This window comes from Camponotus vicinus, unplaced genomic scaffold (genome assembly GCF_025532165.1).
Source record: "Camponotus vicinus isolate PSW18456_S1 unplaced genomic scaffold, iyCamVici1.0 SCAF_7, whole genome shotgun sequence".
Lineage (NCBI taxonomy): Eukaryota > Metazoa > Arthropoda > Insecta > Hymenoptera > Formicidae > Camponotus > Camponotus vicinus.
In genome coordinates, this window is record NW_028141979.1 from 3,519,080 (window position 1) to 3,545,555 (window position 26,476).

Sequence of the window (26,476 nt, forward strand, 5' to 3'; positions counted from 1 at the left end):
CATTATAAGTTACTCATTATTATAGAATTCCGACTATGCCATAATCATTGATAACGCCATCATTTTACATCGTATTAATAATTAATAAATATAATAAATATGTGATGGCAACATATTCAGCAACATACCGCTGTCATCATCATTGCTTTTTATAAGTCGATTGATTGTTCGCGTAATTTTATTTTTTGAAGAAACGAAAAATTAAAAATCGCTTCACAAATATAGATAACTTGTGTGAAAGAAAATTAGTTGAAGATTAAACAATTTCTTGGACTTTTCTCATTTTTGCAGGTTCTAGAAATGATAAAAAATATCTCTTGATATATATTTTTTTAATTTAATATATATTTCCTAGATAATCCATGACGTATTCTCTATTATATGAAAGAATTTCTTTGTTGAGCCTTGACAGAAAAAAAATGCGCGCAATGTAATCTCGACAAGCGTATCGCACTCGAACAAACACTCGCAATTTGTGCGAGAGTCGACCTCCATTTAAGGGTTAATATGAATCCTAATTGGGAGAAAGTGACACATAGGAACACTTGAGAGAGAAGCGACCGAAGTAATCAACGATAACCGCGGCAAATTAGGATAATGCATAAAAAGAGATACAATCCAATCTCAGGACGAGAAAGAAAAAAAAACAGAGTTACAAGAAGATGTTCCCAGTGAATAATCCTTAAATTGTAATAAAATTCCAATCTTAGGATTCTGTAAAAAATTTGTAGTTAATTTTTACTGGATAAAAATATCAAGGCGTATCTCTCTTTTCATTAGAAGCAACTAATAAGGAAACTTTCTCGCGAAGAAATTCTTCAAGTGACTTCTCATCGCGTGACTCATCGAGCGGTATTTTCATATAAGTGACGTAACACGCTCGATTGGATCGTTTAATAAGCGACACGCATATCAGACAATGTACACGCGGACGATCTTGTTCGCGTTCCTCTTTCTCATTTCTCTCTTTTATCGTGACCGCGATACGATAAGGCGCTCTGCTTCTGCAAAACCGTCGCACAGCATAATGTTCTAGTTTTATTCTTTTTTTTTTTTTAATACCTATGCGCCTCATAAGTTTCTTTTCTTGCGAAACGATTGACTCAGCAGGATGTATATCTTTTTTTCCCAGATGAAAATACCAAGCGATGAAATGCGGAGATTCCATTTTTTACAAGTGTAACGCATAGGCTTTTATCTACAAATTCTTTCGAATCAATCTATTATACAATTTAAAAAAAAATGAAGAAAAATTTAAAAAATATATTTATAAATAAATATAAAAATTTTTTATTAAATATCAATTTTAATAGACTTAACATAAACCATCGCTATCGTTCTCATCACGTGCAAAAATAATCATCCTGCATACAATCAATCATCATCAAATTATTTTTTCATGATGCTCTCCCAGAGTTCTTTCCTCGGAACGTGTGAAAAGTTTGTGTCCTTTCGAGCTCTTACCAGACCATCGTCGAACTCGTCGTCGTCTGTATCCGAGTCTGAGCAGCCTCTCAGCTTTCGAACTTTCTTTTTCACCTCCTTCTTCACCACCCTTGCTATCGCGCTCTCCGGCTGCGTGCAATCGTCTCGTCATTAAGAGAAGAATTTAAGGAACGTGCACAAGGTGCCAAATGACTCATTACAGGAATGCTATCGGGATAATCATCGTTATCGAGCGACTACTATATCAGTTTACTGCAATGCTATGCAGAAAATTAAGTTAAAAACAATGACTCAAGATTTAATTAATGTATTATACTCATAATAATCGCTGCTATATTTGTATAACAGATAACATAATTTATCTAATCTTCTCGCTGATGCTTTTACAAATGAGATTATCTAAAGCCGTCAGAAGTTGCGGTAAAGCTCTCTATAAACAAGAAACGATTTAATCTTTCAAGACACTTTTCTCTTCATTTTTCTTCACAATCTGTACAAGTATTTCTCAGATTGAAAGATTCTTAAGTATGAGAAAAATAACTGGAAAAAGATTTCCTTTGCTACGTAAGTAATAATCTTGAGATTAAAATAATCTCAGGATTATTACTTTTACAAAGATTCGAATCTTATTTTAATATGCATCTTTTAATATTTGAAAGAAAAATCGTATATCTAAAGTACTTCATAAAAGAAAATTCATGTCATAAATAAGAAACGACTTAATCTTCAAGACACTTTTCTCTTCATTTTTCTTCACAATTTGTACAAGTATTTCTCAGATTGAAAGATTCTTAAATATGAGAAAAATAACTGGAAAAAGATTTATTTTGCTACGTAAGTAATAATCTTAAGATTAAAATAATCTCAGGATTATTACTTTTACAAAGATTCGAATTTTATTTTAATATGCACCTTTTATTTGAAAGAAAAATATATCTAAAATATTTAATATTTAATTTAATAAAAAAAAATTCATGTCATAAAGGAAGCTCGCGTTTCTCTCGTTAAAAGTACGAGTCGTAGTAAACGATTGTAGATATTTCCCTCGTATGTTAACACGTTAACCTATATATTTTTTCCCATCTTTGTTCTTTAACAGCTATTCAGTCGAGTTGGAGAGACTATAGTTCTGTGATTTTCATTTATCACATGGAAGTGTGCTACCGACGACGCATATCTACGTATACTGCAAGGTTCAACGTACGAACAGCGATTGCGAAATAACTACTGTGATTTATATTAATCTTGATAAATTCTATGGAAGAATAAAATTCAGGTAGTTTACTTCTTTATATATTTTAAATTTAATAAAAAGTAGAGTGAAACATCATTGTTAGGCCGATTTATTTCCATGCAATTTACTGCAATAAATTTAGAAATTTGATTTCTACTGTTAGATAGGGACGAAATTATTAATTATTGCATCGATAAAAATATAGAAAAGTTTCGAATGTGTTTTGAAAATTATTATATCGTTCAAAAAAATTAGGTTTAGCATAGTTTTAATGCATATAATTGATTGATACTAAATTATAATTTTAAGTACTGAAGATACAGAAACACGAGGAAACTATAAAACAGACGCGGTTATTTAAAAATGCCAAGATAAAACTACTTAAACGGGCATTATTGCCATGCCAGCTGGTTTTCAATGGCTAGTACAGACTACAAGTTCTTGCCTATATTCCATCCACGACAATTTTCACCTGGCAAGCACCTGTCGCGTCGGGTTTTTCTCCATTTTCCTGTTGGAGGCGTTTGAAAGTCTAAGTCCACGATTAGAACAAGAAACCTGAAAAGAATGAGTTTCCGCCGAGGCCTGATGTGAAAATCATTGGCCTGTTGGAAAAAAGGTGACTGACAAGTTGAACGACAAGTGGCGACTGTGTCAAGGTGAAGGCGCGTCGTCTCCGACACTAACCAGCCGGTGAAAGCCGATAAAGTGTCTGCTTTGCTCTGCGAATAACTGTACCTGGACTCGAAAATTAAAATTATTTGAATTTGCGGATAAATCAAAAAATTGAATGATCTATAGTCACTCACCAAAGGTATTAATTTTTTTAAAACAATTACGCTGATCAATTTAATTATATGTATTATAATGTCAAGAATTTCTTTCATAAGATATAGGGTCAGTTTCACCATCTCCGGTTAACTTAATCGGCCCATTAAATTTGTCATCAGAATTGCCAACCACAAGACGTCAATATTAATATTTAATATATTTAATAATACTTTTAATTAATTTACATACTTATTTAATATTATATGCACGTGGCAATAACAATATTACACACTCACTTAATAGCTGCTAATATGTATAATAAGATGTCTGTGAATAAAAATTAGTTTAAGTTTTGTAGTTGGCAATTCTTAAATTTAATCGGCTGATTGAGTTAACCGGAGATGGTGAAACTGACCCATATTCACGTAATCAAAAATATGCACTAGTGTAATCATAGAAAAAATTTGAATAAAAAATTTCTAAAAGACACATGTGCGATTAATTTTAATGTTTATCATTGAAAAAGTTTTGAAATACGTGCAATTTTCACAGACTGATATATAATTATAATTTTCTTAACTATAATCATTCCGTCAATTGTTTGAACAATATAATAATTTTCAAAATATATTTAAAATATATTCAAAACTCTTATCTATAGTTTTTTCCTTATAATAGCTCTACTCGTGCAATAAGCTCCTGTTTAGATGATTGAAATCAAATTCCTAGATTTTTTATAATAAATTATATACAATAAATCAAAAAATGTTGTTCTATTTAATTTTTTATAAAATATTAAAGAGAATGTAACATATAAAGATGAAAAAAGCAACAGATTCTTTCTAGACCGGTTATTTATGGATGCAAATCTTGCAAGGAAAGTACGCTTCGAAAGTTTCTCGAAGTCAATCTGATACGCATCGGGAGTCCCCATTTCCGACCAAGTTGCGATTCTCGAAAGTATCGCTCGTAAATGCACATTTAGCGAATGATTTTAATAATGTCTTTAAACGCGGTTTAGTATGAAAGCACAGATTCATATAAAATAAAATTTAGATAGGAAAATTCCTGTAGAATTAGAAAAAAATTATGTAAAAAATATTTCAAAATAATAAATTTGAAAAAAAAAATAAATCCAACAAATTTGAAAAAAAAATAAATAAATTAAATAACTTGTTTCTTATATAAATCTATATAAAAAAAAATCTATCTAAAATCTATTTTTCTCAAAACACATTTAAAAATTTTAAAATTAATAATAAAATAAGAGTCTTTAAAAAATGTCATTGAAATATCTGCAATTTTTTAATAGAGATTCTCGGGAAAGGGAAAGTTTGCGAGTATCTATGACGTTCTTCGAGAAATAAGAATCGTCAGAAAAACCGCATTCGTGCTACATCATGATTATAAAAAAGAAGGATAAGAACGTTCAACATGTGTCTTGCACTTGAAAACCGATGACATCAGCATTTGCCACCAATGAGCTAAGATCGAAGAAACCAAGAACTCTTTTACTGCTGCTGCATGAATGATTAAATAAAAAGCTATTGTGCTCCGATCATGCATACAATATTCGCTAATTAAGGAAAATTCAATTAGAGATGATATATCAATTGAAAATACGTAAAATAAAATAAATAAATTAGGGAACAAGAAGAAAAATGATGAATAAATTAATATAAACTAAAGAAAAATTTTTAAAGTAGCAAATGCGATAAGTAAATTAACGTTATGATTCGATTCAAGAGTTTTTGACTCCCGGTAAAATCCACAAGAATTTATAATTGAGGAACATTATGGGAATACGATCTCAGAAAATCTTGTCTGTCTGCCTGCCACATTGCAACCGCCTAAAAACAGGTTTCGTATGAATTGGCACAACATATTCCGCTATCAGACACCTTTAGGACCTCTACACGATATCGCCAGGATATTTGCTGCGTGCAATTCTTTAGGAAGTCAGCAATTATTTGTTACTTCTTGCATTAATTCCATATACTTCACGTGCGCGTAAGCGTGAATCTGATGCATGCTCAGCCGAGGAAGTTATACGCGAAAATCTGATACATATATATAAATTAAAGCGACCACAGTACACGCAAAATTAGTCGAAATTTATCTGCGGATGTAAATTTAAAAGATCGCGGTAAAATAATGAATTTTAAATAATTCTTGAAACGCGCGTGCGTTAAAAGTTCTCGCGAATAATTGTTTTCAAAGTAATATTTGTTCTTCTAGGAAACTTTCAAAATGTATATAGTTTTCTTATTTCCTTCTATACATTTATTTCAATTAAATTAATTAAACTACCTCTTTTGTTGATTTTTAATGTAATATAAACTGAAAAAAAATCGAACATGAAAAATCATCGACTTAAATATATTTAATATATGTTTAATTATTTATTTAATTACTTAAAGATCTATCGTTAAATATTTGTATTTAAAGATTTGTTAAAAATTTTCTATTTTAAAATACATAGCCATATATTTAGCTACTTAACTATTCTTAATCTACAATAACGTGTCGCTACACATGTTGAAATTACATTTCTATGACATAAGATTAGTTATAATAGTTTTACGAAGCAAAACACGTTATTTTGTACACAACGACGAATCAGATTAGATATTATCCGACTTAATAATTTTGACAATTTCCGTTTTCATTCATACGCGTCGATACGCGCGGGTGGGCCTCGCATATCACGCGATGATCACGGCATAAGCGGTGCCACGGGATTCGGTTTTCAGTGGCATCAACACCGAAAATTGATCACGATGGAATTTCACTTGCAACTAACACTCTTAAACCGCCAACGAAGCTAGCGAGGACTTCATAACCGGTTTTAATCTTCTTCGTATAACGCATTTTACAAATTATTCATAAAATACGAATAATTACCTATCTATTGCACAAAATTCATAAAATTATTTTTATTGCACAAAAATAAAATAAATAATTTTTAATATTAATTTTATGTATATTGAAATAATTTATAATAATTTCTTTCATATTATATATTCCGTTTATAAAAGAGAGAGCTCATTTTTCTGGAGATTCTCCAGCTAGTTATACATTGGATAAATCACAAACCACAGGATTAAATCTTATTACGTGGAAAAGGACAAAGCGTACGGGAAGAGGGCGCGAATACGCAAGTATATCCTACCTTTTTGTAGAGCTTGATCCAGGTGAGGTCGCCCTTATTGTCGGTGTACTGGAGACCGAAGAACCACACCTCGCGCAGCCCGATCGTCTTCACAACCTGGTCGAACAGTTGCTTCCCGGTGGTCGTCGCCTGGATCGCGAACTCCAATTCCGCGTCCATCGTCGTCACCCTCACGTTCATCTTCGCGGCACAGCACATGCAAATAAAACGATGTCGTCAGATAATGAGAGTCAAGCGCGTCACTCGGTAAAGAGCTCGAGGCTCTCGTCCTCACAATATGTATTATATATGTTTCTTTTTATTATACTTCTCAAGAAGACTATTTAGAATATTCTTCCGAGGCAATTCTTGTATTCTTTTCATAGGAATATTATTTTAAAAATATGCTAAGTACTACACATACAAAGACCTTAAGCTTTTATAAAATTTTATAATTTTTTAATTATTTAATAATTTTTTATAAAATTTCAACTTCTTAATTTTAAGATATTCCTCGACATTTATGAAGAATTTATTGCGTTCACTCTTGATACAAGTTTAAATTCGCACCAGTAATGGTCGGCTTACCATTTTGCCACCGGCCACCATGTCTGCGGAGAGATTCGTGGAACGTTAATAAGCAGGAACCAACGACAGAGGAAAATATTCGACGAGGAAACACGCGAATTGGAGAATCGCCGAGACACGACGCGACTGACGACGAAGACTACGCGTTCGGTCGATGGAGTATAAAATTCGACGGATCGCACGAGCGAGCGAGGTCGGCCTTCGGAGCCGGTCTCTCGAGCTGAACAATAGATCGAAACGCAAGTGCAACCGACAGCGTATCCCTCTCCTCGCTGTTCAAAGGAGAGACGCGACGAGGGCACCGTTTCCCCCGCTTCAGAATGAACGCGTTGCACGACGAGCGTGGTCACGTGAGGAACCTGGTCGGCCAATCGCGATCGGCGATACCGGAAGGAAGGGACCCCGGGTTAGGCCTGGCCGGGGCCCCGTTTAACGTTTTCGGATACCGGCGGATGCGCGGGTCCGCTGCAATCGCGCGCGCGCGCGCGCGCACGTTGATTACATAATTTTTTCGTCGCGGATTAACTTCCTGAGGAAGTCTAGGCGTTGCTCGCGCTTCTACTTATCTTCGACGCTGGTAAAATATTTTCGTAGGCGATACAGGGAAATGTGCACGTTATTCGTATCGAGTTTATATAAAACGATCGTAATCTCGTTTTATGAAGCTGACTGGTAACTTATACTGAACTTTGATTAGAGAGAGATATTTCAGCGATATAAGCTTCCATTTTACGCTATTTATAAACTTGTTTGCGACAAACATTACGATTGAATCAGTCTCTCTCTTTCTCTCTCTCGGATGCGTTAAAAGCCGATACCTTTCACGTTGCAACATATACGTGATTATATCGCATTCCTTATACCGTCACCGATCCACGTAGACGTACAAAACTTGAATTACTGATACCAATAAATGATAAGAGAGAAATTAAAGTCCAATTCGTTTCCGTCTTCGATGTTGGACTAATTTTTTAATACTGGAACCATTCAAATTTATTATACAGGGTGTTTCTTAATAAGTTCAAAAAATTTTAGATCATTCTTTGTCGAAAATTAAGGGGGATTTTTCATATAAACATATACTCCTACAATTTGGAACAAGTTAAAGAAATGAAATTAGGATATTTTCTACTACTGAAAAGATTATTTATTAATATTTTTTTTCAGCCTGCCGTATTGTTATAAGGGAATGAAACTAGCAACTCCTATTCAAATTTTTAATAGAACTTTTTAATGGGCCGGAATATAATCATCTAAAAATATGCATTAAAAAGTTTGATTTATTTAGAAACTTTTTTATTTCTTTTATTTTTTTCATAAAATCAATAGTTTTCAAGGAAAAAGAATAAAATAATTACGTGCACAACACGATGTTAAATAGCATAGGTTTCAAATTACAAGAAGTTAAATTTTAAAATAAAAATAAAATTAGAGTAAATGTTGGGAAAATTGGAACAAAAAATTATAATAAAAATCTAAAAACCTAAAAAATAAAAACCTAATTTTTACTCCCACTTTTGAAGGAGTGTAACTCCACAGGGAGGGATGTAGGGAGTATATGTTTATATGAAAAATCCCCCTTAATTTTCGACAAAGAATCATCTCCTACAATTTTTTGCACTTATTAAGAAACATCCTATATATTTTTTATTAATTTAATTTCAACTGTGAATCAGTTTTATGTAATCGAATTTTGTCAAACAATTAGTTTCTCCTAAATAGATCATAAATTTATTCTATTTTCCCTCAAATAGAAGAATAAAAAGCCCTATTTAATTATGATAACAAAATAAAAGAAAAAAATTTTCTTCCTCAAATCGAAATAAATTATTATGTATACAAATAAGAAGTCCGCACGATTACTTATGTAATAAATGTAGACGTTGTAAATAAAGGTTATGTAAAGAAAATTCAGCTGCAAACGAGCGACAAATGAGTTACACTGTCTACATAATAATATGATGTTTTATTTCAAAACGCAAGTGTTCATTACCATCGATAAAAGATATCATCTTATATAATGCGTTAAAAGCGATGTCTTGAAACCGTTACACCTTTTGCAGCCAGAAAAATATTTTCCGCACAAAATTATTAACCGTTTTCTTGCACTAAATTTCCTATTTTGTTTAAATATTAATTGAAATATCCAATAACGGAAATCAATTTAATTTCGCTGAATTTTAACTTCGATGATTGCTAGAACGAAAATGATGCACATGATTACTCGGAAAAAGGACAATTGAACAAAAGATTCTTTTCACACATCGAGCATTAAACAAATTAACAAACCAATTTTGATTCTGGTTCTTTTCGAATGTGATCTGATATTTTCATGGTCCATAATCAGCTCCACTCGTGACCGTACATTTACTTGCACAACGAATTGTATCTTATCGTACTGAAATTATTGCAACGATGAATGACGTCTTATCGTACAATTCGCACGACTATTTCGCGAATGTATGTAGATTGCGAATCGCGGCTCGAAAGTACATTTCGGATTCGCCCACGAATAATTTTTTCGCTCAATAATATATTTTTGGTAGGAACTAATTCTGATTTAGCAAATCTCAAAATTAGTTCTTATTAAAAATATTAAAAAGTAACTGAGCACACTATGCTATTTGGACCAAATATCTTTTATATTAGATATATTTGAAAAGTTTTAATCTAGTTTTAATCTAGTAATATTATCGATCATTTAAGATTGCGCGTTCCCCACTGTATCAATATAAAGCAAAATGATAATAAGAATACATACCGATTTCGGCATCGTGGAAGTTGTTTTCTCGTACTAAATAGTGGAACTATCCCTCTGAAACGAAAAATAATACATTGTTAGATAAAATTCAGTTTTTTAGAGTTTACAATTAATTTAAAAATTCGTGAACTATATTTTCAAATTCCGCACTTTTATTATACCATTCACTGAATATTTCGGCGGCATTCTTGCATTTTTATTTTTATAAAACAGCATTAATATGATATAGCAATCATTCAAATGTCCTTTTGGAATTTGCTAATGCTATAGCATGCAGATAAATTGACAGGTATAATGATTATATATGTGATATCGATCGTGTAATTATAATAGACTTGCTGTTAAAATGCTAAGTAACTTGTAGTGAAATCAAGTGTTACTTTCGCGGATTTTCAATAGTTATACGTATAATTAATCTTGTATAATTTGGATTTTTAAAAGAAATCGAATAATTTCATAAAAAATATTGCATTTGATTCAATAAGTGACATACGTCAATCATTTTCGGAAACAAATGTTATGAAAATGTCGATAAACCTTTGAAAACAGAAAAATCCTAATAAACTTGCAGATTTTATTTAACTATGCAATATTAATATCAAAATTTCATTATAAACAACAAGTTTTGAATGTCAGGAGATGATTATAAACTTTGAATCAAAATTCTTTTTAAAAAGCGAGATTTGTTTAATATATTAAATTGAAATAAATTTTATCGGATGTTTTATTATTATTGTAAATTATATGGAGACATCTTGTAAAAAATCATTTAAACATATTTACGTTATGTTAATAATTTTAATAATTTTCATTAGCAATATGTTTAATATCAAAGATTGCCAAATTATTATTAAATAATTTGTTGTAAGAACGATGCAACAAAATTTTAACCTCATTAAACTTTTTAATAACAAATTGTTTCGCAATGAAGAAACTATTGTGTCATAAATAATTAAAAACAAACATTTTAAGAATTTAAATAATACATTATTTAAAACAATGCTTAAATCACGTACGTAAAATAAATATTCAAGTAAACAAATTTTATTTAATGTCTAGCTATATAAATACACGAGATACTGGCCATTTGATCTGTTTCGAGCAATCATCTGTTGTTCTAATCTATGTGTGTAAGCTTTCTAATGTCTTTTTAAACTTTATATACTTTGCAATCTTTCTATTTGTTTATTTCTCCTTTCACAGTGCCAATAGATTTAAAGATTCAACGCGAAAACGAATTCTCCAGAAAGAGAGAAGCACGAGTTGTAATGCAAATCCGTGTGACCGACATCCGCTGTAGCGAGGAGTGCCCGGTCGTCTCGTCTAGCATTCCCCTTTTATCTAGGACCAAGCGACACGCACGCACGCACGCACGTTCATTGAACCGCACACGGTATCACTCCGCCCTGCTTTTGTCGGACTTTCGTGATCGAAGAACTGTCCACGCGTCCCGACGCGGAGACAGGATACGCATCTATTAATAGTAACAACCGGAAACAATCTCGCGACATCGCAACTGCTATCGTAAAATTGTAACATTACAATGTAAAAGACGAAGAGAAAATTGGAACATATTCCCTCTTTGGCCAATTTAAAAAGAACTTGTTCGAGAAAAAATCAAATTCAAAATACGTCAGAGTTAACAAATAATTATTTAAATTTACAAATTTATTTAATATAATTGTATTAATTTAATATAAATGTTATAATGCATTAATATTAAAGTATATATGGTATAAATAAAGAAGAGCAATTATAATAATTTTTATTTATTAAGACAACAACTACTCTTAAGATGATCTAAAATATTAATTACCTCGATATAAAATAATATTCTGTTTGAATTTTTTCGTAAGGAAGTACGAATACCTCGTGTTTCTTACGCAAGTATTTGCATGCGATTTGAATGATTATTTGTGCAATGAATTGTATCATGTATCCTAAGTACACATATATCTAAGAGCAGTGCTGGATATTATGAATATACATGATACGAATGTTATCGTATTATCAAATTACGCCATCAATTTATCTTAATTAATCATTAATATGTCTAGTACTCAATCGTGCCGCTTTAGCGATAAAAGAGGAATTCCATAGCGACGATTTCAACTGTCGCCTTCAATGCTAGATATGACCGTCTAATTATCATCCCATGTTTACATTCGATGCGATCTTGACATCGAGCAAATAAAAAAAATACAGAATCGTGCTGTGACAATTTGAACGCTTATCTCCATTTGGCGCCAGTTAACGTTGGATGACCATTGAATGTAATTTTAAGTTGGAGAAATGTAATATGAAGATTGTGAATGTTCAGAGAGCACCATAACGTGAAATAATAGATGATCAATTATAGGGATCTTTTTACTTAAATACTAAAAATGATAAAAAAGATGAGAATTTTTGATGACACTCTAATATATAATATTTAATAATCCCCGTCTCAAAGTCATTCATTAGTAAACTTTAATCACTAATTATCGTGTTTAATTATCTAATTATTATTGTAGAAATGTATTGATTTTTTATAATTAATTATTAATACTTTATAATTAATTATTAATTTGCCATAATAAAGATAAAAATATTAAATATCCTATAAACTTGCGTGATGATAAATTTTTCTTTAATATGATTCGCGGAAAACTTGAGAAATAAAATTTATTTCCATCATTAAATTAAATAAATTTATCCGATAATTTATAGCAGCAGACTTGATTGTGAATGTCGCTTGACAAGATCAAGAATTGTAATTAAACCGTAAAGCGAGTTCAATACACATGCAATTAACAGGTGACCTACGTGACGAATATCCGGTCTCCTTCCGAGAGAAATGTAGCTGTGATTTTTTTATGGAATAAGGTCTGGAAAAATTGAGATGTCTCTTCAGACGAGATATTCGATTTTTACATCTTACGTAAAAGAAATAAACGATTAGATTAAATCGATTTAGAATTTTATGACGACACAAAATTTCATCAGGACGTTGACAATGATCTTGTTTTATACTATTCGCAATTTTAAAAAATATAAAAATGTTTGACAGATTTTACATGTGATTTTACATGTGTAAAAAAAATAAGAATTAAACATGTACCTGTCGAAATGATTCTTAAATATCTTCATTGTCTATCATACCTCGCGAAATAAACATTGTTTGTCGCGGATTTCCTATTTATGTTTTGCGATAATGAAATTTGCAAACCAATGGGAGGGAAACCAAGATCAACAGTTGTGCCATTGATTTGTGAGCGGAAGGAAGCCGCGCGATCTACCGCGATAATCCTTGTTATATGACTCTGTCTGAAAGCGATAAACTATCCTTACCAAGTATCTGCATGTGAAAGAAACAATGATTCAATTCTTACAGCGGAGTCGTAAAATAAATTCAAGCGAATGTTATGAAAATATATAAATCATATATAACTTTTAAAGATTAATTTTAAACACAGCTGACTCTCAGTCAATAAATATTATTATTAAGTAATATGTTTATAAAAGTGTATATATATTCAAATTTGTTTTTTATATACATATGTAACATTTCCATTATTTATTATACAATTTAACACTTATTGTTCATGTAACTGTATAATATTTTACAGAGTGTGTACTTATTTCTCTTACTCTTTTCAGAAAATAAAATCTCTTGAAGAAAATTAAATATAATTTAAATAATTACGCGTAAATTAACACGTGCCAAAATTAATATAGCAAAATTCTTTGTGTAAAAAAAAATAAAATTCTCATAATATTTAGCAATGTATTTATTATTATTCGAGTCTTTTTTTTTTTCAAGAAAATTGAACACGTTATTAGTAACGATCTCAATCGACATAAACACGGGATATAAAGGCTGGCCATGCGGTGAGAAACATCTAAGGATTTCTCCGACAAGACGAGTCGAAAATCGCCGTAGGGTATAGGCGAATGAAATATCGTAGTGTAACGTAACCTCTGGTTACGATTTAGCAAGAGGTTAAAGAAGCCGAGTACAAAATGGCCAAGGATGAATAGCGAGCCGACAGGCATAGATAAATAACCGATCTTTCATCCCTTTCTCTTTCAATCGTATGTGTGTGTAAAATTCTAATTAGAAATAATGGAAAATGTGTCATTTATTGCTGAAAAACATCGTCGAGTCATCGACTTTAATTGGCGATAGCTTGTGAGTTTAAATACATTATAAACTTCACAATGAATGACCTTTATTTTGATGACAACTCGAAAAATTTAAAATTGACTCTTTTTATTTATTATTCGAAAATTTTCTCAATTATATATTTTTGTATCTAGAATAGCTTTGTAAATATACGAATAAAATTTGGTCTCAATATATTTGAAATTTATTTTAAAATTAATTGAAAATTAATGAAAAAAGAGAATGTGCTTTGTTGTTTATTCAAAGGTCGCCGCGTTTGTGGAAAGTCAAAATATTTGCGCCGAAATATATTTATCTATCAAAATATTTATCTCTCAAATTTTATTTATGTACATTTGTAAACTTAGAATATATTGTGTGAATGAAGACTAACAAATATATGCGTGCAATTGTATTAATTATCTAATCGATTTATCCTTCTCCTATTTTTTAAATCATCCTTGATGATACAAAAGAAAAATATAGTTAATCACATTAATGGTTTTTTTATTGACATAGTAATCGCTCTAATTAATCAATTTTCCTTTCTTGTGTTGCTTTTTTTCACATGCTACACATTACTACATAATGTGGAGCATCTAATTATTACGAGATTTGCTAATCGAATGAGTTTTGCCTCGTTTAATCAATCTTTTTTTTATCCTTTCACAAATCCGATAATTAAAGACGTCCTAATTACATATCGTTATTTCTATCAATATAAGTAGCATTAATTTTTGTATTAAATAATATGAATATTATTAATATATATATATGAATTATAGTTTATTAATATAAATTATAGTCAATACTGTTTAAAAAAAAAATCATTCAAATTACAATAAAGCTTAATCAATGTTGATAAACGTGATGCAAAAAAAATTAAATTTTACACAGATTTTAAATTGTGTGTGTGTGTGTGTGTGTGTGTGTGTGTGAATGTACACATACACACGTCAAATATATAATCGAACTAGTATAATCGAGTTTCCCGATAAACTTGAATTTTTTCATTCTTTCCAGCGCAAATCACGCGCTTTAAATTCTATACAATACACATAAAAAAAAACTACAAACGCGATTAACTCAATCTCGACGTATCTCACCGTACAACTAGACACTCATACATCTGTAATTCGCAAATGCTACTCAATTTTTTTCTTCGGATTGCGCACCAAAAAATTTCGCGGCGCACGTTTGTACATCTCGAAAAGAACGGCGTAATTAAAGTGCAATAAGAAACAATAAAATCGACGGTATTATCGGTCAATCGACGAGATCGACGATCCGCGCGCTCGCGAACGCGAGCCGGCAGCGCGATGGCAGGAGTCGGGCCTTTTCATCCCGTCGCCGATCGCCGGCCGCGAATTCTCTCCGCGTGCGAATCGCCGCGATGCGGCAGCCACGTACCACGGGAGGACGAGGGCGACGGCGACGACGTTGACGACGACGAGAGGCGAGCGACAGGAGCAACCGAGTCGTCGATCGACCGACACGAACGGGACGCAAACGAAACGAAACGAAACGAAACGAAACGAAACGAAACGAGACGAGACAAGACAAGACGAAACGTACACGCACCGCGCGACGCACTTTACGTACCTGATCTCTCTGCTCGCACGCACCCGTGAGGATCCTGTGACACGTGTGCCGCACTACATCCACGACGGTTCACCTGGCACTCGCACTATTACTTCGCGACACGGACAGCGAAATAGGAAATCGCGCGATCCACACCCAAAAATCCCGTCACGTTCGGAAAATACTGACACCTCACTGATAATATGGCCGCCGCCGCCCGCCCGCTCGATCCGTCGCCGCGAAGTGGGGGCAGGGAGGAGGTGGGAGGGGAGGAGAGGAGAGGGGAGCGCGAGTCATGCGCGTTGCCGGAGACGCGTGTCGCGCTCTCGCGCCGCGGAAACGATGACGTATAGAGCGGACACTCGCATCGTATTATTGTTCGAGCATGAACCACGTATTATTAAGATGCGTCTATCGGATATTTCCCCGCCGAGGATAACACAGTGATATAGTGGGATTAACTCACGCTATATTATTGCCCTCGATTCATACTGATTTTGGCGTGAGTTTGTTTCTTTCATGAATTTAAAGGCCTCTATCCAGACTTGCATAGGCGTAAATATAAGGAAATCGATTGATTTATTTTCTTTATGCTTATGTTTATACATTATACGAGTTTGTTTATATACTCTAAATAGTGATTTTGCAGGGACGACTTAATATTTAGTTTTCAAGTTTCACTTTGACATGTATACGTTTTTCAAATATAAATTTGTGAATAAATACTTTTGAAAAATGAAACAGAGACTAATTTGCTATTGCATAAAAAGAATACACCCATCTTGTATGCTAATGTAAATAACACTGTGATTAGCAAGAGATAAAACTTGAATACATAAAGTATGACTAAATACAATAAATATTACAGCAATATGTTTGTGTATGTTGCATGTGGCAAACTGTCAACATTGGCTTACAATTGTTTATGTTCGTGATCCTTCTATGGACATAATTTTTCTTCCCACTTTGACCATATGCTTCCATTATTTAAATTCATTTCGCTTCAATTTAATTTATTTCTTTCAAATTATATTAGATTCGAATTGAATTTTTAGTTTACATTATCTCTCACTAAGATATATTTTCCCAATGACTCATCTTTTGAAAATTTTGATAAAAGATATGTGATTTATTTATTTTATGTCTGCATATGTGCGTATGTTTTCTCTTACCTAATATATATTATTCTTTTGATAACTTTTGCACATATGATAATTAATCTTGTATCATGTATCCATTAGTATCTGAAAAATGAAAAATTATATTAATTTTATTTTATTTAAATAGCATAAAATTACTCTTCAATACTATACACATATATTTTTATAAAAAGATTGTAGAAAAAGAAGGAAAATATTTTGATATAAAATTAAAGAGGAATACCATACACATACATGCCTTACAAGATTTCGTATGAGAAGTATAAGCAACAGATGATATCCATTAAAAATCAATTATTTAAATCAATTATCAAATTTTTATCTGGCATTAAATATCAGAGGAATTTAGAAAAAGATAGATTCCTTACAATTCAACATAATAACAGAAATACCTTATCGTATAAATTTATACATATATCAGAGCATATATTTTTCATACATGTTCTGACATGCAATTATAATTCATGTAAAGATGTTTGATGTGTTTTAATTCATACATACATATGATTGATATTTGACAAAGATACCTATATTCGAGATTCTTAATACGTGCCATATAAACCGATGCTTTCTTAACAAATCGTACAAGTTCTATCTTCTACAACAGAGCTCTCGTATCAGGATCTTTTAAAACAGAGAAGGGGGTAATGAGATAAGATTAAATCGCATTGTTGGTAAACGAAACTCGATAAAACGTCACTAGCGAAACAAGTCGATGCGCTTATTTAAAGTGTCTCTGCCGGTCTACCTTACATTCTTGCGCCGCGGTTGTCAAGAAAGAGACTCGCGAATGAAAAAAAAAAGACTATATATGCTATATATACACTACACACATTCAATATACATGCAATATACATACACCTTGCGCGATGAACACAGTGTCTGTATCTGTATCTGTATCAACGTACCGGTTTAAGTGCACGTTAGATCGTTGGAGACGAAGATAATATGCGACTATCCCAAACGTTCGACGTGACCGACTCGATCGTGTCGCTCTGTCTCGGACGAGGCTGATGAAGCTCGACGAGCGAACATGTAAGTGAAAGCAGCGACACGCAGCGCGTAGCCTTAACGAGATCTTAATAGAGGAATCGAATTACGCACTCTGTTCCCTCGCGTTATGCTACGTCGGAGACGTCGCGTTCCCCCGGTTCCTTTCATCTCGCTCGCGCGCGTAGCCGTTCGATCGTCGTCTCGCGAAACGTCGAACTCATGCGATGACACGATAACCTAACCATTGCCGCGGAAAAGAGTTCAGGTAAGGTGCTGTGACCTGTGACAGCTAAAATCCGGCCAACTTCGAGTCGGTGATTCGCCTTATCTGCGCCTTCGAGGGAGACGGGGAAGATATTCGAATTTTGATCAATTTCTTTTTTTCTCTTCCGTAATTTACGTGTTAAATTTTCCTATTGATAATAAATAATTAATTTTCTCGACTGAAGGACGTAACAAGTTCGGCTGCGATGTTGGAAGATTCGATTTCGTTGAAAAAAAAAAACGAGGGAAAAAAAGCGTTATCTGTCGAAAATACTCTGATGCACTCGATATTCGTGCGGTGTCATTCCTTGTTCTAGAAGCGTCAAACGTCACGAATGATCGCGAACAATTCAGCTCGCGCACGGTTCGTTATGAAATATAATCGTTTGTTTGCATCATGTTTCAAAAAGGAATAAATCTGCCTTGAAAAGAATCATCTCTCGATCGTCTCGTCTTTTATTTTACTTATTTATCTCTTTAAATACGTCATAAAAAACCGGTAAATTTGAGTGTTAAGATATAAGAGAGGCAGTTCACTCTAGAATCTTCGAATGACAGCACATGACTTGTGTGCGAGAACATTCGGATTAACCCACAGACTTTTATATTATTCATAGTAGGTTACTGACAGATGTTACAGTTGAAGCGGGACAACCATTTACAATTGAGCAAGTACATATAAGTCGAGTGTTGATAATTAATTGTTTTTACACGTCTTATCAAATGACATGTCATCAAATTCTGTGATACCCGGTATAAATTCCACCTAATTGTAAATGGTTACCTTACATCTTACCATGTGAGACATGAGATGGTCGTGTGAGAGTCCAACACATATATACAGAAGTCTGTGGATTAACCTCTCAGTTGCACCAAGTGTCCGAGCGCATCACGTCCAAATTTTGTCCTTTCGTTACGTCACTCGCGTCAGTGTATATAAATACGCGCGAGATAAAAGAGACGCGTCTCCAAATCTTCGATTTGCCCGGTGATAAGGGGAATTTGCAGTCAGAAATTCTATGGTATTTCCGCGAATGTGAGGTTCACGATGCGATGTGCAGATAGCGATAAACGTCGTCGCGTGGCCGCCACAATTTGATTGTCCCCGACTCCGACACGATTGCCAGTCCGAATCGAAGTTGCCGCTACAAAGGAATATTATTTTTAGGACGTACCACGCGTCCCACATAAATAACATGTCCCGCCCGCAAGCCTGACGCTTTTATGAGAGATACAGATAAATATGGTTAGTCGCTGACACCATTCTTTTCCCGGCGTAATGCCTCATCCTCTTTTTAAGTATGCTCGGTTTTCTTTCACCTACGGATGATTCGTTCGTAAAGTGACGCTATGATTTTTTATGGTGCCACGTGTTACTGAAAAAGAAGCATCAGTGAACAGAGATATTTATTAATTTTTTTTTTATTTGTTTCAAAGGACAAGCTGTGTCTAATTTGAGAGTGTGATAATAAATATCAATGCATTATATTGATGTGTTTTAGATATATTATATTGACAATTAATTTATTAAAAACGGAATATACAAGAAATTTCCATCGATTAATTTATTGGCACGTTTAATACACAGTGTTAAAATAAAATATCTCAATGTTTAGTGAATTCATATAAATATATAAATATTAAGATGTATACATCTCTATATTGATAAATACTTATTATTAATAAACTAAAAATTCGATTTATTTCAATTTAGAAAATATTTACTTACTAATAATAAGGAAATAAACAATAACGAATATGCTTCCACATTATCTCGTAATTAATTTGATATTTTGTCGACTGAATAATTGATACATATATAATCTGACATCATCATTTGATGCAAATTTAATAATGTATATTAATGTGAAACATATATCTGTTAATATAGGCAAACAAGTCAAAAAGATATTCAACGAATGAAAGTAATATAGCAGCAAAACGATTCAAAATTTGCAAGAGAATGTTTTGTTGGGGCAGTACTATACATGGAGAGTTGGGACTGGGCGGAATTGAAGATGAGAATATTTTTATGCCTCGGCAAGTGGATTTTGCAAAAGCTAATGAAGTTGAACAAAGTAAGATTCTTGAATAATCTTATCAGAATATGCAAAATTTTTAAAATTCAATTTTTAGTTGCATGTGGAGAAAATTATACTGTAGCCATTACAAATGATGGGCAAGTGTATTCTTGTGGTAATAATGATTATGGACAACTTGGTCACGAAAAGGCAAGGAAAAGATTACGTGAGTATATTTTTTAACAATAAAAATTTTCAATTAAATATATGATGCAGTAATATTTCCAAGAGATTGCAAAATTTTGTATCAATTTTTGCTAAAATAGAACTGATACCTGGCCTGGATGCATTTGTATTCAAGAAAATAGCTTGTGGCAGTTGTCATACTTTGGCTGTGAACGAATGGGGACAACTTTTTAGTTGGGGCTGTAATATGAAGGGTCAACTAGGTAATATATTTGTTTACAATTTTATATACTGATATAAACGTTGGAATAACATTTTTAATATCTTAAAATTATAAATATAATAATTATAACTTATTTATTGTCCTACAGGGTTAAATAGCGTCGATTGTACAGAACGTATACCACGTATGGTAAAAGCATTGGGTACAAGCGTGATAGTACAGATTGCGTGTGGTGTAGAGCATTCAATTGCTCTGACTAATGATGGAGAATTATATTCATGGGGTAGTAATAGAGAAGGACAACTAGGAATAGGATCCCATACAGTTACTGAAATAAAACCAAAAAGAATTGTTACTTTAGCTGCTGTACCAATTGCATTTATTGCATGTGGAGGATATCATACTGTAGTTATATCAAAATCAGGCGAGTTTTTATTATTACATGAGCATATAATTAAAGAATCGAATCTTTCTCGACATCATTCGATTTCAACATTTATTTAAATGTATCAATATTATTATTCATTGTTTTCTCGGACAGGAGCTGTATTTGCATGGGGGCGAAATACTTTTGGTCAATTGGGATTAAATGATACACAACAGAGAATTGTGCCTTGCCAATTACGTACTGTAAGAAACGCAAAAGTATGTTATGCAACGTGCGGTGAGGAATTCTCTGTATTTTTGACATTGGTAAATTTTATTCATTTAATATTATATTTTGAAAATATATAAATCTCAATATAAAAACTTATCATCTGTGAAAATTCTAGGATGGTGGAGTGTTTACTTGTGGTGCTGGAATGTATGGTCAATTAGGTCATGGAAATGGTATGAACGAAATCTTGCCGCGACAAGTTATGGAATTAATGGGTAGCACAGTAACACAAGTAAGTTATAAATACAAAAAATATTGGATTATAATATGTATACTATACTATATTTCCTGTGTAATTAAATCGTATTAATCTTAATTACATAATTTATATTATTATATATTAAACAATTACATATAATATTATATACATATTTTATGCATTACATTATGTATATTAATATTGTATATATTACATTGTTTAGATATCATGTGGTAAAAGACACACACTTGCCTTAGTACCATCTAGAGGTAGAGTTTACGCATGGGGTCTAGGAGGTGCTGGACAATTAGGTAATCGCGCCTCGCGAAGTGCCACAACGCCACAAGTCGTACTGGGACCATGGTCCTCGGCGAGCGGATCATCGATGAAGTTCGACCTGTACCATAGCCCACAAATCGATTGTGTCGTTAGACACATTTTCAGCGGCGCTGATCATTGTTTTGCTACAATTACCACAAGAGAAGTGTGTGTTTTCTCATCATCTCGTGTGTTTTTACGCGGTTTTTTATTAATTTATCTCTTCCAAGTTTAAATTAGCTATTTTTTATTTTCTGATTTTTACAAAAAAAAAAGAGAAAGATGGAGCGCACAGTGAAATATTGAATCTCGCGTCGTTTCTGTAATAATACACGGGATATTACTTCTGCTTAAATATCTACAGGATAATAACCAGAATATAGAACCAGATGACTGTAGAATATTAGGATCCCAAATTCTTACAGTGACGGAGGAAAAGCTAGCTGACTGTCAAAGGGTCCCAGCAGGCTCACAAGTTAATCATGAGTTAATGACGTGAGTGGAATATTGTACTTTAATTTAAAAAATTGTATGATCTAACAAAAATTTAACTATACATCCACGAGCAAATATTCGCTCGCATTTTTTCTTTACTCTCGTGTATCAGATTACACAACTCTAATTTAAATGATTTGTGCTGTAATTTCACTTACATGAATTTCAATTATTTATCAATGTTTTCAGTTACCTAGAAACTGTATTCAAAAGTCAGGCATGTATAAATGCGTCTTTTTTACTTGATAATGATAAGCATTACGGTTGTTCAAGCAAAAATCATGGGGTCGATCTTGACCGCGCGATTAAATTATTCGGAATTATCTCAGAATTGGAGAATAATACGATACAAGAATTGGTATGATTCAAGCTGTATAATGTACAAAATATACTTAGATTGTTGAATGATATTAAATGGCATATTCTTTTATTTCAGATTTTTACATGTGTAATTGAAAGTCTGATGCCATCGTTCGTCGATTCTCCGCCCGATGTTGAGTCTTTGAGAGTGTACTTAACGTTACCATTGTATCATCGCTTTGCAAATCTATCAAACTACAGTTCTCTACAGATACCGTTCTGCAAAGCAGTGTTAAAACTGAAAGCGGAGGCTTATAAAGTTGTGAGCATATGGTGGAGTGCATATGCTTCGGCATACTATTTTGAGAGACTAGTGAGGATTTATAAATCCACTGTGCTACACATTGTGGAGCAATCGACAGTGAACAAGGTAACTATATGAAATAATGCAAATGATGATACACAGAAACTATCAAAGATTGTTTTTTAATTTTTGAAATTTTCAAGAATTTTCTCATAACACAGCTCTTGACTTATGCTGCAGTCTCTTCAAAATTATAGTATAAATGCAATTAAACTGGTACACTTCTGTTAACAGTATTTTGACTATAAAAGAAAAGTTCAGTATTACAAAACAATAGAATATTTTATGGAAATTTCAAAATATTATTAGAGAAAAGAAAGAAATCTCCTACACATATGGTAATAATATTTTGATAATAATATTATGCTTGTATTTTTTATAGATTGTTTTGTGGAATGAAAATCTAAAAGCTGTTCTAGAACTGTTACAATTACTATATAGATTAAATATAGTAGCTGGTATAAGAGTACCCTATGAGACATTTCACTTGCCAGAATTATCGGAACATATAGATATCAACCGCGATTACCTCACGTGGATATCGGAAGAAGATCGGTCTTATGTAAGTTTCATCTCTAGATTATCATAGCGAGTTTCTTAATCCACATGTACAGAGTAAATTATAAGAGAATAATATAAATATATTGCTGTGCATTGATAATTCTTGCATTTTTTTTCAGTATCGTAAAATATACTTTTGCAATTATCCTTTTCTATTTGATGCTGAAGCAAAAACTACATTGCTCGAAACAGATCAAGCTATACAGGTATAAAATAAATAGTACAAGTTTTTGAGAAATAGTATTGTATAATAAATATTGTATTTTTTAAAATATATTGTATTCACATTAGATGCAATCTGCAATGCATGAAGCAGTATCACGGGCTGTAAGAGATATAATGTTTGGTTTGGCTAGTGCAAATCCTCAACATTATAATCAATTTGTAATATTGAATGTATCACGGAATGATATAGTGCAAGATACTCTGACACAGTTATCTCAGTATGATTCTAGTGAATTGAAAAAACCACTTAGAGTAAGTATCTCACACTCTCTAAATCCAGATAATTAGGCGCATCATTCAAACATTTTGACTCTAAAGATTTTAAGAACTTATATATATAATTGCATGGTTGTATTCATATTCTTTCAGGTTAAATTTCACGGCGAAGAAGCCGAAGATGTAGGTGGCGTGAAAAAAGAATTTTTCATGCTTCTTCTGCGAGAAATTCTCGATCCTAAGTACGGCATGTTTAAAGAATACAAGGAGACGAGGACAATCTGGTTTAGCTCGGACTCGTTGGAGGATGAAGTTATGTATTTCTTAATCGGCCTTCTTTGTGGCTTAGCTATTTATAATTTCATAATCATTGACTTACCATTCCCATTGGCCTTGTATAAGAAACTATTGGGTGAATCAGTCGGATTAAATGACATCAAGGATATGTCACCTGTAATAGCCAAGTATGTTATATTTCACATTGTTCATCCCAGAATTATTGATCCTAGATGGATTGAAAAACTTAACAAATGTACAAATTATAATTGCAGAAGTATGCAGAATATTCTTGATTACAACGAACCAGACTTTGAGGAAGTGTTTTGTTTGAATTTCGAAATAACTAGAGAAGTATTTGGCGAGCAGAAAAGTTTCGATTTGATACCTGGTGGTAGCAAAGTTTCTGTAACATTAAAAAATAAGTATGTAAGCATTATACATATTATCTCTGATAGCATTGATAAAAATGTGAAAGATATTACTATTTTTGTCTATGTAGGCAACAATATGTGAATCTCTACATAGACTATATACTGAACAAATCGGTGGAGTCACAGTTCAAAGCATTTTACAAGGGTTTTCATAAAGTGTGTGGAGGAAGGGTGTTAGAACTCTTTCATAGTCATGAATTGATGGCGTTGGTAATCGGCAATCAAAACTATGATTGGGAAGAATTAGAGAAGAATGCTGCTTATAAAGAGGGTTATACCAAAAGTGATCCTACTATTGTGCTTTTCTGGCAAGTTTTTCACGAGTTGCCATTAGAAGAGAAGAAAAAATTTTTACTTTTCTTAACAGGCAGTGACAGAATACCTATACAGGGTATGAAAGCTATTAAGGTACGAAAAACATCGAATCGATACATATAACTACAAAATCTTTGTAAATCAAAAATTAATTTATCATTTGATAATTTTTTTTTTGTTGTAGATAACGATACAACCGATGTCCGATGAACGTTTCTTGCCTGCTGCGCACACGTGCTTCAATCTACTCGACTTGCCACGTTATCAAACGCGCGAAAGATTGAAATATAAGTTGCTGCAAGCTATCCAGCATAATCAAGGATTTTCGCTTGTGTGAAAACAAAAGACATAAAGCCTTTTTCATGACTCATATATAATTGTACAATTATTAACTTTCTATTTGCATATGAAATTACAAATTATAAAATTGATAAAAATTGAATATCCATGAAAAATAACAAGTTACTTATTGATGCATAATTGTGTTGATGGTGCATCAATTTGTTGCTTTGATTTTTTCTTCAATAGCTAATTAAAGATAATTGAATTAAAACCATATTCCATATTTTTGTTATAGTACATGTCTAAACTCATCAATCAATGATACAATATAATATATCCCAGTACATAACAAAATCGAGAAAATATATACAAAATTAAAATCTGGGAAACAATTTTCTATTGTGATATCGACTCGTTGCTGACTTACGAACTAAACAAGTTTAAAAATAAAATAAAATTTTTAAACCTTTTGCTCAAATAAAAACATTCAGTTATTAAACCGGCATTCGGATTTAAACCGATTATATCAATACTGTTTTTTATTTTATCAAACTATTAATATTAATAGACAGTATGATATAATAGAACTGATTAAGTTTCGTTAAATTTGTAAAGATTATGTATAATAGAACAATTACACTTATGTTTTACTTGCACACGGAAATCTATTAATATTACAAAAGAACTTTAATATATATAATTTGTTAGGAAATTGATAATTTTTAAAAGAAACTTGAAATACTAATTTGTAAATGTGCTTCAATAATGTATTTTAGTTAAAAAGGGACACGATACTCAGGGAATGTCGCTTAGTAATTTAATGAGAATTTTTTTAACGCGACAACCACGCTGACAAGTTTTCACAACTTTTCGAAAATTCTATATTTTTAATATCAGCTTGTACGTTATTTATTTGAGAGTGTATTTTCGAGCTTGTGTATAAACGTAATATTTTATATGTATTAAAAAGAGAAGTGCATGGATAATAAAATTAGCAATGCAACTCCGATTATGATGTTTGCGATAAAATAGTATGCACCGCGCTGAAGGAGAACCATTTATTTATAATCAGAATATATTTTTTAAGTTTGTCTTTTGCGATGCATTTTTTTTATGGACACAAGATTTAGACCATTTCAATAATACAGCATATTCGAGCTGTATTCTTTGGAAATTCCATATGAATGCATATGAAATAATTTTGTAAACTGTTGATATTTAGATGCGTTTCTTGTATTATCTATGAAGCAAGCGAGAAAATAAAGTTTATCGTTATGTATATCCACTATTTCATTATATAAATTTCGCAA

The 26,476-nt window shown here is 32.4% G+C and overlaps 2 protein-coding genes across 9 annotated transcripts in view; one reads left to right on the plus strand and one right to left on the minus strand.

The window, feature by feature from the left end:
• Moe (moesin) overlaps window positions 1-18,014 on the minus strand; it is a 30,173-nt gene extending 12,159 nt beyond the window's left edge. Inside the window, exons 1-4 of one of the 3 annotated variants that reach the window (XM_083103710.1) lie at window positions 17,745-18,014; window positions 16,849-16,920; window positions 9,952-10,005; window positions 6,624-6,803 (exon numbers count right to left, since the gene is read on the minus strand). In XM_083103710.1, the coding sequence (XP_082959836.1) occupies window positions 6,624-6,803; window positions 9,952-9,963 (192 nt within the window). In that variant the 5' untranslated portion in view covers window positions 9,964-10,005; window positions 16,849-16,920; window positions 17,745-18,014. Of the gene's footprint in view, window positions 1-6,623; window positions 6,804-7,190; window positions 7,456-9,951; window positions 10,006-15,697; window positions 15,892-16,848; window positions 16,921-17,744 lie in introns of those variants that run through there. The other 2 variants (XM_083103709.1, XM_083103708.1) reach the window with 2 other exon arrangements.
• On the plus strand, window positions 17,615-26,447 carry Herc4 (HECT and RLD domain containing E3 ubiquitin ligase 4). 6 transcript variants are annotated; one of them, XM_083103704.1, is made up of 18 exons: window positions 17,615-17,871; window positions 19,985-20,171; window positions 20,230-20,340; window positions 20,441-20,563; window positions 20,672-20,947; window positions 21,065-21,216; window positions 21,297-21,413; window positions 21,604-21,864; window positions 22,063-22,193; window positions 22,383-22,551; window positions 22,630-22,923; window positions 23,240-23,419; window positions 23,538-23,624; window positions 23,710-23,895; window positions 24,013-24,323; window positions 24,411-24,560; window positions 24,638-24,977; window positions 25,069-26,447. In XM_083103704.1, exons 2-18 carry the CDS (start codon window positions 20,057-20,059, stop codon window positions 25,219-25,221), a joined length of 3,156 nt encoding a protein of 1,051 aa, XP_082959830.1. In that variant the 5' UTR covers window positions 17,615-17,871; window positions 19,985-20,056; the 3' UTR covers window positions 25,222-26,447. The 6 variants fall into 6 exon arrangements, with proteins under 6 accessions (XP_082959830.1, XP_082959827.1, XP_082959831.1 ...); XM_083103701.1 differs by lacking the exon at window positions 17,615-17,871 and adding exons at window positions 17,950-18,094; window positions 19,262-19,339 and having other exon boundaries at window positions 24,013-24,560; XM_083103705.1 differs by lacking the exon at window positions 17,615-17,871 and adding an exon at window positions 17,964-18,094.
• Window positions 26,448-26,476: the final 29 nt, after the last annotated feature.